Here is a 14,737-nt window from a genome sequence, read left to right on the forward strand (position 1 = left end):
CAGGGGCGCCTGGGTGGCTTGGTTGGTTAAGCGTCCAACTTCGGCTCAGGTCATGATCTCACGGTCCGTGAGTTCGAGCCCCGCGTCGGGCTCTGTGCTGACAGCTCAGAGCCTGGAGCCTGTTTCCGATTCTGTGTCTCCTTCTCTCTCTGCCACTCCCCTGTTCGTGCTCTGTCTCTCTCTCTCAAAAATAAACGTTAAAAAAAAATTAAAAACAAAAACAAAATAAAAACAGAACCATTTTATTTAGAACTTGTACCTCAAAGCATTGAGCCTAAGTTTATATAAGCCAGTTGACATTATAAATGTGCAACCATTTTCAGTGTTCCTGAGCCTTAGTTTTCCCATTTGAAAATTTTGGAATAATTTAACTTCATAATGTTAAAGACATTAAATGAGCTCATTAAAGGAAGTAGACTCCTTCTACTTAGTAACTATAGCTTTGGGAAAGTTACCTCTCTGAGCCTGTTTCCTAATCCACGAGATAAGAAGGTGGTAACAGGATCAAATGTATAATATCTGTGAACTGCTAAGCACAGTTACTGTTAGAAAAATGAACAATTACTAACTTTTCAAAAGATCTTAAAACTCGATGACTCAGAGACTTCTAGCAGCTCAGCAAATCTGATTAAGGGTTTCCATGGCTTGAAATTTAGATGCTTTTGTATTTCTAAGTACTACAGTCACTTCTGCAGACAGGAAGTAGAATCACTTTTCATTTCCTTATACTTGTGGTCATAGAAGGTAGACAAACAGGAGCCTCAAAAAAAAAAACAAAAAAAAAAACAAAAAAAAAAACAAAAAAACAAACCAGCCAGTCAATTTAAGGGAAGGTGGAGGATTGTTTATTAGAAACGATACCTTAGCAACAACTCCACAATCTTTCTCCCTTAGAAACAAATGAACTGCAATGAATTTAAGTGAACCATTGGAAACAAGTTAGCTTTCTGAAAAGATAGCTTGCCTTTCCTCTTGTTATTTCAAGAACTAAAAGTACACAATTCTATTTTTTTTTTACTTATAATGCAAGACTAGCTTTATCGACATGTTAATTGTACTGCTCATTATTTTATGATGAAACAGATTGGCCATTCACCACATTTAAAATAGTGTATTTTCAATTCATGATTCTCAACCACTTAGTCATGATCATCCTTTATCTCTGGTCAAAGTTGTTCTTCCACACTTGAGAGTTTTTTTTTTTTACATTTGCAAGTGATTTACTCTAATTATTACAGAATTGAAGATGTCCATATTTAGGTGACCATTCAGAGCCTGGAACTTTAGAAAACTTGCAGTATCAGCAATACAACTTACAAGCCAAGAAAAAATTAAAGCAATATTGTTAGAGTTCTAGATAAGTTCCCTAAGTCTACAGTAACAAAATACAACAAAGTTGAGTGCCTTAAAACAATGATAATTATTCTCTCATGGTTCTGAAAGTGGGAAGGGCAAAATCAAGGTATTGGCAGTGCCATACTCCCTCTGAAATCTCGGGAGGAAAATTCTCACTTGTTTCTTGGTAAATTCTGGTAGCTCCAGGCAATCTTTTGCATTCTTTAGGCTTGCAGCTGTATCATTCCTGTCTCTGTCACATGGCCACCTTCCCTGTCTCCTCTGTCTTCAAATTGCTCTCACTTTATTAGGAAACTAGTAGTTGGATTTAGGGGCCCACTTGAATCCATTATGACCTGGGCTTAATTTGATTATATCTGCAAGGCCCTATTTCTAAATAAGGTCACATTCACAAGTACAGGGATTAGGAATTCAACATAATATTTTGGGGGGCACAATTCAAACCAGGACATTCCTACTATTATGGGACAGTACATCAAGGACAGTGAAAACCTCTCCTTCACATGTGCAGTTTGTGCCACTGATTTCCCAACGCTCTAGCTTTAACCTACTAGAGAGAAAATGTCAATCACTATTCGGGGTACAGTTTTGGGGCATGTAAACGAAAATTTTATTGGTTAATATAAAGTTTGACATGTATTCTGTGCCAGGTCCTCTGCTTAGTGCTAGAGATACAAAAAGAAAAGGGTGCCCGTCTCTACTTTGATAGAGCTCATTCGGGTACCCTGGACTCATTCCATGACCTTGGTAAAGTAACAGCCCTGTATTAATAAAGTGGGCAAACCAGTTATCCTTAACACCTCAGTGAAAGAGCTAATAGAGACCTCCATTAAATACGGTTTTGTTACATACTACTTCAACAAAACCTGTAAAAGTTGAGGGGATTACGTCCTTGCTGAAGAATGATTTTTTTTTTTTTGAAATTATACGTCTTTGGAACACTAGGGAAAAGCAAAATGGAGAGCAAATCAGATAGAAAAAGGGGAAGATTCCTGTCAGCTGTTTTGACTTCCTTGCTTTGCTGACCCTTACCCCTCACCAAGTAGGAACCAGAGATGTTTGTTTTGCTTGGGTGCCCCAAAGTGCAAACACATTTATCACGAACACTTAGAGTTGCCATTGTGGGAGGGTCCTTATTTCCAACCATTCTGGATATGTTTTCTCCAATAATAGAATTGTTTTAGAAAGGAAAGAAATTACCTTCTGTGAGAGTTAAAATGCTTCATTTTTACAGGTGAAAAAAGGTTCTCGAATGTGACTTGACCAAAGCTATTCCATAGTCAATATTGTAAGCTCCATAAGAAAAGTGACCCTGTTTTTCATCACCTTTTATTCTGAGACTAGGATGTGCCTAGCAAATAATGAGTGTTCAGTAAATGTGTGTTAAGTGAATGAAACAACTTGAAGAATGGGTCAAAAATAACACTTTTAAGTACTCTTTGCTTTGACATAATGATCTCCAATTGTTAAACAGATTTAGGATTCCTAATAAAAATCTTCAAGTTAGTCTAAGAAATGTTCAGACATCATCATTTATCTATGTGCTATTAAAACTGAATTATGGAAAAGAGAATTATTCTAATTTGTGTTCCATGTTATCCAATATTCTCAACTTCAGCTCTCAACGTTTTTTTGGTCTTTATACCTTTTGCAAAATAGGCAGAGGAAAAGGAGCTAAATCGCAGATCTGGCTTCCAGATCTGTTCACTTACTAAGCCTTTTACAATAGCTGTTATCTGGTCCCAGCTGTTGTGCTAAATTTAGGGTTTTGGATTATCTGGAAGTGTTCCTTCTGTCTCCCATTACCAAGGTTAATCGAGAGGTGTTTGTAGAACAAGTAAAACTTCACAAAGGAAACTACATATTAGAGTATTCACTGATATCAGAATCAGGTCCACTAGGAGTTTTGTAGCCATTACAGAGACTAAGGAACTGTTGCCATTTGCCAGAAGTTTCATCTTCATGATAGAACATTTTCCTGAAAATGTAATGTTACCCTCATGAATGTTCTTCCCTGTTTTGGTTAGATACAATCTTAGAGTTAAGGTTAATCATTGCAGTTGTCCATGTGATTTTACTGTATATATCAAAACATCTAGAAAATTAGTATTTTTCTTAATTGACATTTCATGTATTTGATGTAAGGCAAAAAAATGCAAAAATTTCTGATGTAAAAGTAATACTGTAAAACTTTGGAAACCACAAAGGAGTACAAAAACTATAAAGTAAATCACCTTTTTAAAAAATGTTTGAGAGAGTGCAAGGGAGGGGCAGAGAGAGAATCCTAAGCAGGCTTTGTTCTGTCAATACAGAGCCCATGGGAAGCTTGATCCCACCAGTGGGTGGGAACATGACCTGAGCTAAAATCAAGAGTCAGATGCTTAACTGACTGAGCCACCCGGGTGCCCCTAAAATAAATCACCTTTAGACTTACCATGATACTTTCCGGTTTTGATTCTTAAATGCAAAATTATTTCATTTAAAAAAAAAACAACCTTTTCATATGACATCAAGAGCATTGCAGATTTGGTACTTTGTCTGTTTTGAGCTCACAACCCCCTATGTACTTTGTCTATAAACTGAGTAGCTAATAGCTTCAGCCCTTGTTAGGACTTTTTTTTTTTAATTACTGCAGATCCTTGTCATCTGTTTGTGTTGAAGTGATGACACATCACAACACGAAATGTCATCATGTCATATTGTTATAGGACAACAAAATTATAGCTCCTCAACAATAACATGGTGTCAAAAGTGTCTTCCTGCCATGAGTCAGGGTTTTAGACGTTATAAAAGTTATTTTTAGCACAGCGAGTATCTTGGGAGCTTGGGTTCCGAATTCTACTTAAAACCTCTAGGGATTTAGGAAAATCTAGAGGGAGAGGGGCTTCTCGCTCTTGAACTCCTCACTCCTTGATGCGCCTGGCTGCCCCCTCTCCTGCCACATTAGACCCGGGTTCCACCGTGTGCTGCAATCCACTGGGGCTCGGTCACAACCCAGAGCCAACATCCCATGTGGAGGAGGAGGAGACTATAATTATCCTCCACGTCTGGGGCAGGCCCGGGATGACATCTCCCCAGTCACCCTGTGTTCTAATAGCGCAGCTCGGATTCCTGGTCCCAGACGCGCGGCAGCCGGCTCTCAGCGCGGCCAGGGGCCGAGCGGGGCCGCAGCGCCTCGCGCCTCCCGAGCCTCCCAGGCTCTGTCAGCCCTTCGCAGCTGCCGTTCCCCCGCGCCCGCGCAGCAGTCGGGCACCTGCACCGAAACCCAGGCCGCGGGGCTAGCGGCCCCGGGCGTGCGGGGTGTTGCCATAACAACCGGGCGCCAGCCGCGGAGGCCGCCGGGGAGGAAGTGACGAGCGGTGGGTTGGCTGTTGTTGGGACACGTGACCCGGGCAGTGTTTTGACAGGGCAAACAGCAGAGAAAGAACTGGGCGAGCGAGGGGGATCGGGAGCTGGGGCGCCAGAGCTAGAGACAGCGGGCGGGCGAGGAGCTGGCAAAGGCGCGGGGCAAGCGGGCCGGCTGGGGCGACGGGCGGGCGAAGCCCGGGGGCCGCGGGGCTCGGGTGCGAGTCGGGCAGGGGGACGGGCTGAGCGCTGGGAGTGAAGCGAGGCGGCGGCTGAGGCGGGGGTGGATGGCCACAAGGGCGCCCGGGAGCCGCGTCGGGCTTGTCGTCTCGGGCCCCCATGGTCCTGTAACGCAGCCCCGGGGGCCGCTGCGCGCCACGTTCCGCTCTCGCCTGCCCTGTGCCTCTCGGAGCCTCGGGTCTGAGGTGGGAGTGTGATGTGAGCCGCTGGGCGAGCGGCGCAGAGAAGTGCCAAGAGGAGGAGGGTTTGGGACGGGCGAGGAGAGAGAGTTAGTCAGCAGAGGTCGGCCGAGGGAGCCATGAAAACAACTCTCCGGCGGGAAGAGGGGCTGGCGCGGCGCTCGGTGCGGCGAGGCTGAAGGAAATCCGGGGCCGCGGAGGGACGGAAGGCGCCCGCAGCGGGCAGGCTGCGCCGAGCAGGGGCGAGCGCCCAGCTGTAAACACCCCTCCTCAGGCCCACCTCAGGTCGGGCCAGTCAGGGTTGGGGGTCTGGTGCGTGTGGCGGTGGCGAGGGGTGGGGGTGGGGGGGGACGACCCGGGACAGCCCAGTAGAGTTCGTTTGGGGCTGGGGGCTGGGCGCGAGGGGATGACTCGCCTTTCTTTCTGACCCTCTTATTGTGTAAACTTGGCCGCGGTTGCCACACGAAGGCTAGCCAGAGGGTGATTACACAGGTGAGGCCCTTCGGGGGCGGGCGGGGCTCCTGGCGAGGCGCTAGGGGTCGTGAAGAGTTTCCTGCGCCCGGGCACCTGGACGGAGAATTTCTATACCAGCCAGTGCGGAGGTGCCTCTGTTCCCAGCGGCGTTTTTTACAAAGGGGTTAGTTAGCTCGTGTTGCTTGAACCTTTTTTTTTTTTTTTTTTTTTTCTTTCTTGCCTGTACCTCCAGGTTATAAATAGATCTTTCTTTTGGTTCAGAGACGCTGTGTCAAGGAAGGACACTTTGGCCTGGAGAGCACACGGGCGGGAAGAGGGGTGCTGGGTCCGGAGGAGATGGGGCAGGCCGTGCACAGAGAGTTTTGCTTTTTTCGGAGCTGCCGAGGGTTGCTGTCACCGCAGTTAGTTGCCAGGAAGAGGCCTGTTCACAGTAGTTTTCTTGCAAAGTCTGGGTATCAGAGCCTGGCCGGATTAATTTTATTTTGGTCTCTTTCAGCATTTTGAAAACGGAGCTGTAGCCACAGGATCAGCGGCGAGCTTGTTGAAAGAACCCACAAGTGTATTTCACAGCACCTTGGGTGGAAATTGAATGTGAAAATGAAGCCAGACCGAGGTAAATGACTTACTTCAGTAGGATTTTTTTTTTTTTTTTTTTTTTTTTTTTTTATTGTGCCCCGGTTTGTAAGTGTTAACCTAATTCTCTGGCAGGATCAATTCTTTGCTTGTTACATATGCCCACTTGTTTCTGTTATAGGTTCCAGCAGGTGAGGTAGAGGAGGGCACAAGGAAGACAGAGTTAGAATCTGGATGGGAGGATACATTCTTCAGAAGTGTTTGGAAAGTAGTAATTTCAAGAGATACTCTAGTGTCACTCAAAATGAAATTGCCAGGAACAGCGTTTGTATCCGTTGCCACAATACTTGACATCTTTTTAGAGTCACAATTTTTTTTTTTTTTTCCCCTGGTAACGTCAATCTAACTTCAACTTTACGGTTTACAAACTTTCAACTGGAGAACTTGAACTTGATAAACTGAGAAAATTTAAGGTTGAGTTGACAAATACTATTCTATTACTGTTAGTGCTTTTATTAGCTGATTTTTGTGCTTTAGGCAAACTCTAAAAGTTTGCAAAGCAGTCCAGAGCCTTCAATGTGTCCTTTCCTTTCTAAACCTGTATTTTCAGGATTTATGAGAATAACGTATACTCTGTTTTTCAAGGATTTAAAAGGAATTAAACACTAATTTATCACCCTTCTTTTGATTAATGACAAGGACCAAGTTTAGGAGATTATTAATAGAGTAGTAGTTAGGAGTGAAGACTTTTAGATGCGGGTTTGATTCCAAGGAACGTTGTTGGAAGAGGATTATTGTATTTGGTACAGAGTTGGACTAGATGACAGAGTTGAGACTTTAGGATTGGAAATAGTAATTTATCTTCATATACATGAGATGCTCATTTTTTAAAAGATGTAATAAAATATTATTTCCTTATTTTTTTCAAAGTGTATTCAAAGGCTTTTTCTTTTCTAGTTTTAAAATAGGGCTTTGCTAATGGTGCCTTTTAAAATGCACCAGGAAGAAGTGGAGAAAGCCATACTTAAGTTAGTGGTTGAAATTAGTTTTAAGTGTTTGGCTGTTTTTAAAAAATCGGCTATGTACGCATGAAGTATTAGCAAGTGTATTGTTACTAAGCAGGTTGTTTGTGTAGAATGCCAAGTTGAGATTTTTAGAGTACATCAGTGACTTTGGAAAAATGGCACCAAGATCAGTAATTGCATGTCAAAATAAATAAAATAAAAGCAGCTATTTGTTTTGGGGTTTTTTGTTGTTGTTAAAATTTGCTTTAAGGCTGTAAGCAGCTTAAAAAAATAATATTTGCACACATCTCTATTTTAGCCAAAACTGGTACCAAACACAATAAAATGTTATGTGCTGATACAGATTACTAGGAAAAATAAATACCTTTATACATTAAGAATAAATAGAATAAGAATAAATTTTTTCTCTTGAAAATTGTAGCTTTCTTTAGCCTTATGATGTAAAAATGATAGAATTGCAAGTTTAGTATTGTGATTATATTTCATCATGATGATACGGATCTTTAGGCCCATGGCCTGAAGGATCTTTTACTTTGCCAAACAGTATAGAAATACAAAAATAAACTTTTCACAAAACGTACTTACCCTTACTCTGTGAGTGTGGTCTTGTCTTTTCTGTTCTATTTCTATTTTAAAAACTGCTGTCACAACCCATTGAATGGATTTCTTGACCTGCAGTTGGAAAGGCACATGACGGGCAGTACTTAGCTAAATGACAGTAATAATTCATTTGCTTCTACGTTCGTGTCTAAGAAACTGAGTGAATTCTCTGTATAATTGAAACTTTACTCTTTAAATGCCAAAAATATTTTCAACTCTAATCATGATGTATGGACAGACCTCTAAAACAGGGCTAGAAAGGCCCTACAGAGAGATTTAAATTTATGAGCTTTTTGGGTTTGGGGTTTTTGTTTTTGTTTTTGCCTCTAACTTAAATCACGTCTCCTTTTTTGTTTTTTTGTGAGATTTGATTTTTAAATTCTCATTTAATTGTTGCTGCTGTCAGCAGTCTTTGCTGTAAATGTTTATTCTTGCCTCCTTTTAATTTCACTGCTTTTGGTCTCTGGGCTGGAGAACTTGGTAACTATACTTAACACTGAGTTCTCTATAAAATAAGAGTAAATAGGAGAACCCTTCAGATTTCTATGAGAATCTGAGTAAAGTGTGTGAATTCTAGTGTAGAGCAGGATACAGCTGTGCTTCAGAGAGTTTCTAAATAAGTAGTTGGGTGGCTAGTTTAAAAAGTCAGTTTCAGTGAGGAACCATAAATATAACAGCTTTAATTAATTCACCTGTGTTTTTATGCAGGCTCAGGGTTCTTTTGGGGGGGTTAAATAGGGTCAGTTGTTCAGAGTTTCATATGCTCTTATATAAATGACACCAATAATGTGCACCTAAGATTTCTAGTTTGTTTTGTTTTTTTCTAGTTTTCTAGTTTCGCTTTCTTAAAAGTGAAATAAGACTTGCAGAGCAGTGTGAGGATGGTATCTTTTATATTTAAAAGCATTTTAAAATTATTACTGTTTCACACAATTTTATACATGTTTTGTGTATACAGAAGTCAATAGGAATTTGTTTCAGAAGGGGAGGGAATACACGTTCATCACATATGTTCTTTCCAAAGCATGCAGCAGTTTTCACAGAAATAAACTTTTTTTGCACGCATTTCATTGATTTATATATTATTTAAATAAATTAGTTATTATAAATAGGGTGGTATTATAAATAACTTTTGAGAACAAACACCAGATAGTAATGAAGCATACAACTCAACTGGTAGAAGTGGAAAGTGCAAACAACTAGAAAGTACCTTGTTAGCAGCCAGTGTCTGCCAGTTTATTTTTATGGAGGCTATGGAAAGCATTGGTCCATCTTGCTAATTGATTAAGCAAAAGTCTTTTAGGAAAATTTCTGTACTTTGAGATAATTTAAGATGCTAAATGTAGCCATTGGCCTATATAGTAACAATAGTTAATAGTATTTTACCATAGTCTGAGGTAAATTATTTTTTTATTTTTTTAAGTTTTAAGTAGTAGCGTAACATTACTTGGGCATTGCAGCCAAAGATGAGTCTTTGATGTTATCATTGGCACAGGATTTGGGAATAGACCTGTTAGTATCTTTGTTCCTTTACTTGCTAGCTAGGTAATCTTCTATCAAATTATTTAATCCCTCAGAGTCTCAGATTGTGTGTACAATGGGGATAATTCTAATTTCTCATAGTTGTTAGAATGAAATATGTTAGTGGTTAACACATAGTAGGTTTTAAGTAAATGGTACCTTTGATCATGTTTAGATGCCTAACAGTTGGCCAGTTACAAAAGAATGTTTGAGGAAAGAAAATAATCAAATGTGCAATAACCTCATACTGTTTTGTTTTGTTATGTTTCGCATTCATAGTGTTCAATCTGCTAAAGCTCAAGGAGATTTTAATTGGCTTTTAATATATAGTCATCTGAGAAAATAAAACTATGAAAGGGTGGTTGACATACATGTATAATTTCTTTATACTGTCATTTGTTATAATCATCGCTTAAAATATAAGGGGGGGGTGTGGGTGGACTAAACTTCCTGGGAATGGATTTTTAAATCTATTAAATGTGTTAACTGCTGACTAGAGCTGGGCAGCTGGGAGGTTCAACAGTGTTATCCACCTTGTACCCAAGGATGTAAACTTTGGACCTGGTCCTAGATAGATACTGAGTGCCCAGTATTAAAAGTCTAAAGCATGGCCCTTGCATTGAAACATTTAAAACGCTTTATGGTTTTAACCTTTAATAATTACTTGTGTTATACATGTGTAGTATTTCTGGAGTCCTAAATTTATGGTATTGCATGAAAATAAAAAGCTTTTTAATTTTGAAGGTAAAAGTTTGCTATGCTTTATGCTTTTGTTAGAAACAATTTTTTCATCAGACATTTCTAAGAGTATCTGAACTTATCTGAGCTTATCAACTGTTACAAAAGACTAAGTCTGCCTATAAAATCTAGTAAATCATCAATAAATCAGTAATTTAAAATACTATATTCCAATTTATATTTGAATACATATTATTGGTGATTTATGATTGTTAAATAAACACTATTAGTGTAAACCGTGTTTCACAAGCAAAATACCAAACAGATACCAAATACCAAATAGGTTTTTTTTTTTTTTTTTGAGGTTAAAACTGAGAGGAGTGCAATCATAGTTTTTTCCCTTGTTATAGATTTGTGTCCCCTCCCCAAATTCATGTGTTGAAATCTTAAGCGCCCCCCCCCCCCCAAAGTGATGGTGGGTAGCAGGTGGACCCTTCAAAAGGTGATTAGGTTGTGATCAGGTGGAGACCTCATGAATGGCATTAGTGCCCTTATAAAAGTGGCCAAAGAAAGCCCTTCCACCATCTGAGGTCATGGTGAAAAGACAGCCATCTATGAGGAAGCCAGCTCTCTCCAGACTCTTAATCTGCTGGTGCCTCGATCTTGGATTTCCCAGCCTCCAGAACTGTGAGACATAAATTCCTGATGTTTATAAGCCACTTAGTTTATGATATTTTGTTACAGCAGCCTAAAAAACTAAGACTCCCCTCCCCCGTTTTTATTATATTACAAATTTAGGCTTTAACCTTAGTATAACAGTGGCTTATGAACTTACTTAGGATATGATACAACCCTATTAACCTCAACCAATTCCTTCCTAGGCAACTGAAATAGGAGGAAAGAAGTGGTTAGACCTAGACAAACAATTACCAAGGGAATAAGATGCCTTGCTTATTTGCTTAAAATAGCTCATTGTTAGCCAATGTAAATCAAACAATAGAAATGAGAGCTGTTAGAGGAAAAGAAAACAAATGTTGATGAGATTAAGTAGTCTAGATTAATAAGCCTTTTATTAAATTCCCAGGAGGAGGTGGTGGTGGTAGTGTTAATAATAACAGCTAACTCTTATATATACTATGTGCCAGACACTGTTCCAAATAGTTTACGTATATCATTCATTTAATCTTCACAGTTGCTCAAGGAAGTAGATGTTTTTGTCACCTTCATTTTGTAAATAAATGAATCTGACTCACAGAGATTTGGTAAGTTACCCAAAGTCACATAGCTAACAAGAGGGTTAGCTCAGGTTTGAAGCGAGCTCAAGTATATACTTTTAATCCTCTGACATTGTAAGATAATGGGACCAAATTGGCTTGAGGAAAACACAAAACAGATCTGGTAAGTATTGTGACCTTGGAAAACTCTTTATCTTCTCTGCCTCACCTTCTTCATCTTTACAATGAAGAAAGTAATAGTATCTTGCTTACGGTTGTTTTCAGGATTAAATACATTTATTTAGTGTTCTTAGAACTGTGGCTGGCACATGGTAAACATTCAGATGTGAACTGCTTTTTTTTATAAGCCATATTCTAAGAATTAAGTCATTTAGAGGACAAAAGAGAGGCTAATTCAACTGTACATGTTTTGTGTACTCACTGTGATATCAAGTCAGAAGTTACTGCTGGTCTAGGGGCGCCTGGGCGGCTCAGTCATTTAAGCATCCAACTTTGGCTCAGGTCATGATCTCACGATTTGTGGGTTCAAGCCCTGTGTCAGACTCTGTGCTGACAGCTCAGAGCCTGGAGCCTGCTTCGGATTCTGTCTCTCTGTCTCTGCCACTCCCCTGCTCACTCACTCACTTTCTCACTCAAAAATAAATAAACGTTAAAAAAAAAGTTACTGCTGGTCTATCATCCATTTACACTGATGGGTCTTGACACACTGTAGCTGTTAAATAATTGCTGGTTTGATTTAACTTCTGAAATTAGATACTAACAGGATTGACATAGACCTTCCCTGTCTATGTTTTTGCCAATCATCTAGTAAGAAGGAAATGATTCAGTGCATGGAAACTGTCATTTCTTTGCAGCACGAGAAAAAAGATAATTGGAAGGCAGAATCAAGAGGCTAGTGTGTGTACAGGGAATGTGACTTAAAAGGTGATTTCCATTTCAAAAAGGTGAAGAAACCCATGGAGACTGAGCATTCTGCATTATGAACAAGTATAGAAAAAATGGTTAAATGAAAAACATTTATATTTACTTTTTTGTCTTCTCAACTTTATATCGAATTATAGGACTATGTTTCCCCCATTTGAGGCTGAGGATATTAAAAACTAAGTTAATATCAATCTTAGAATTCTAATTTAATACTGAATTTTATTTTGTAATAACAAAAAAAATTGGTGGTATCTGGAAACAGTACTTCTTTTTCAGTATGTAAACCGATTTGTCAATAATTAATTCTGTCTTTTCTCAAATGGGTGAAAAATGAGAATAGTTCATTCATTATATTAGACATTCATGTTAAACTGAAACAGGATGGACTGGGTAACAATGTGAAAACCATGTCAAAAATATTAGACAATAATCGATGTGTAATACCAAAGACAGCAATGATCGGAGCTGAGTTTTCTCTTATTTTCCTTTTCATATAAAAGATACGGATGCAATAAAATTATAATGAGGCCTTTTGCATTTTTTTTTTCTCCTTGTTCACCATGCCCAGCCCTACTGGCTACCTTTTAGGTTTTTGATGACCGTTCAGGGCCTTGTGTGGATTATTCCTTCTGCCTAAAAAGCCTTGCTCCCTAAGCATCAAATGGATGGCTCCTTGTCATTCTTCTGATCTTGGCTTAAATGTCACTTTTCATAGAGGCTTTCTCTGACTACCCTATCTAAAGTGTTCAGTTAATGTTAGCTGCTATTATATTTATTAAATTGGATGTCCTTTATTGTTCTGTGTCTCAACAGTCTGTTTCCTTCATTGTATTTACTGCATTTTGTAAATGTTTGTTTATTGTCTGTCTCCACAACTAGATTTTAAGTTCCCTGAGACCAAGTACCTTGTCTCTTGTTCACAGCTGTATTCCCATTACCTAGCAGACATCCTTGTATATGGTAGGTGCAGTGTAGGTGTATAGGAGGTGCTTAATGTATATTCAGTGAAAGAATGAATGACTAGGGTATCTCACTGTTGAGCAAATAGGAGTATAAGCAGAGGTCAGCAATCACTGATTGTTTTACTCACAGCAATTAGAATTCTGCCAATTTAGGGATTTGTTTGAATTATTGACTCTTAGGCTATTATCACAACTTTATGCCCAATTTTTATATTTATTTATTTATTTAAAGGGCAAGCCCCCCCTTTTTCTAATGTTTATTTATTTTTGAGGGACACAGATAGAACATGGGTGGTGGGCAGGGCAGAGAGAGAGGGAGACATAGAGGCCAAAGCAGGCTTCAAGCTCCGAGCGGTTAGCACAGAGCCCAATGCGGGGCTAGAACTCAGGAGCCATGAGGTCATGACCTGAGCCAAAATCAGCTGCTTAATCCGACTAAGCCACCCAGGTGCCCCTATGTCCACTTTTTAAAAAATAGATTTAAAATGCATTTGCCCATGACTTAAAGGAAAACTATATTTTTAAATTGACTAAATCTCAATGAATTGAAATACAACATTATAAAATAACAAAGGAGTAGGCAAAAGCTATTTGGTATAGGTGGTCCCTGTTGGTACATATCTGATTAACAAATGATCCACAGACAAATATTTGCTAGAACTCTATGCCTTCTACCCACCATGCAAGATTTGTTCTGGTTGGCTATTTGTCTGAGAGAGAGATTACATTGGTTGAAGAACTTGAGGTTTACGAGTACAAGAGATAGGGTAGATTAATAGGAAAAAGACTCAAAGGTTTTAGAGTTTAGACTTGGGACCCATTCTGTCAGTTACAGTTCTGTGACTTGGGTTAAGCTCCAAACCTGTTTTCTCTTCTGTAAAATGTATTTGGCTCAAAGTGATGCTTCTGAGCTTCAGGTGAGATGATGTGCCAAAGAACTTTGTAAACTGTGAAGTGTTAGATACGTTGACTAGTTGACCCAGTGAGCCTAATCATTAGTGTAGATGAGCAAAGGGCCAAGTGTGCCTAAGCACAGCTAACTGTATCTTAGTTGGGGATACTCCCTGTAAACATGCATTCATATAGTACCTGATTTTTACCATTTTGAAAGTTTCCCCTTTTTATGCTGACTGAAATTATACTAACTAGAGATTTACCTAGATCAATAAATGTATATTTAAGTAAACATTTTTAAAGAATCTTGAAATGATGGCCATATTTTGGTATAAAAGTAGCTTAGTGGGTCCTTTTTAGTAGCATGCTATGAAGCAGGAAGAGATAAAACCCTAAGGCTATAAGGTCGGGCAGATAGAAAGTGTAACCTCAGCACTTAACCAGTCAAATGATCTTGAGCAAATTGCATAGCCTATCTGAACTTGATGTCTTTGCATTCTAGCACCATCAGTTTTAAGGACTGTAGGAGAGATGAACTGAACATCTGTGGTTCAGCACCCTAGCTTATGCCTGGCACAGGATAGGGATTGGTAGTGTTTTATTTCCAAGGAAACACAGCTTGAATTATCTGCACTGAGGAGTGTTTTCATGCTCTGTTGTGAAGACTAGTCATTACAGGTGTAAGAGATCAACATATCCTTAATGTTACTCTGAAATTTGTGTTCTTCAAC

At 39.5% G+C, this 14,737-nt stretch overlaps 1 protein-coding gene across 5 annotated transcripts in view; it reads left to right on the top strand.

The window, feature by feature from the left end:
• The first annotated feature begins 4,602 nt into the window (after positions 1–4,602).
• FAM214A (family with sequence similarity 214 member A) overlaps positions 4,603–14,737 on the top strand; it is an 88,814-nt gene continuing 78,679 nt past the window's right edge. For 2 of the 5 annotated variants that reach the window (XM_043555392.1, XM_043555394.1), the window contains exons 1-2: positions 4,945–5,405; positions 6,091–6,207. In XM_043555392.1, the coding sequence (XP_043411327.1) occupies positions 6,192–6,207 (16 nt within the window). In that variant the 5' untranslated portion in view covers positions 4,945–5,405; positions 6,091–6,191. Of the gene's footprint in view, positions 4,716–4,942; positions 5,758–6,090; positions 6,208–14,737 lie in introns of those variants that run through there. The other 3 variants (XM_043555393.1, XR_006293295.1, XM_043555391.1) reach the window with 3 other exon arrangements.

The sequence above is a fragment of the Prionailurus bengalensis genome, chromosome B3 (assembly GCF_016509475.1).
Source record: "Prionailurus bengalensis isolate Pbe53 chromosome B3, Fcat_Pben_1.1_paternal_pri, whole genome shotgun sequence".
NCBI classification, from domain to species: Eukaryota; Metazoa; Chordata; class Mammalia; order Carnivora; family Felidae; genus Prionailurus; species Prionailurus bengalensis.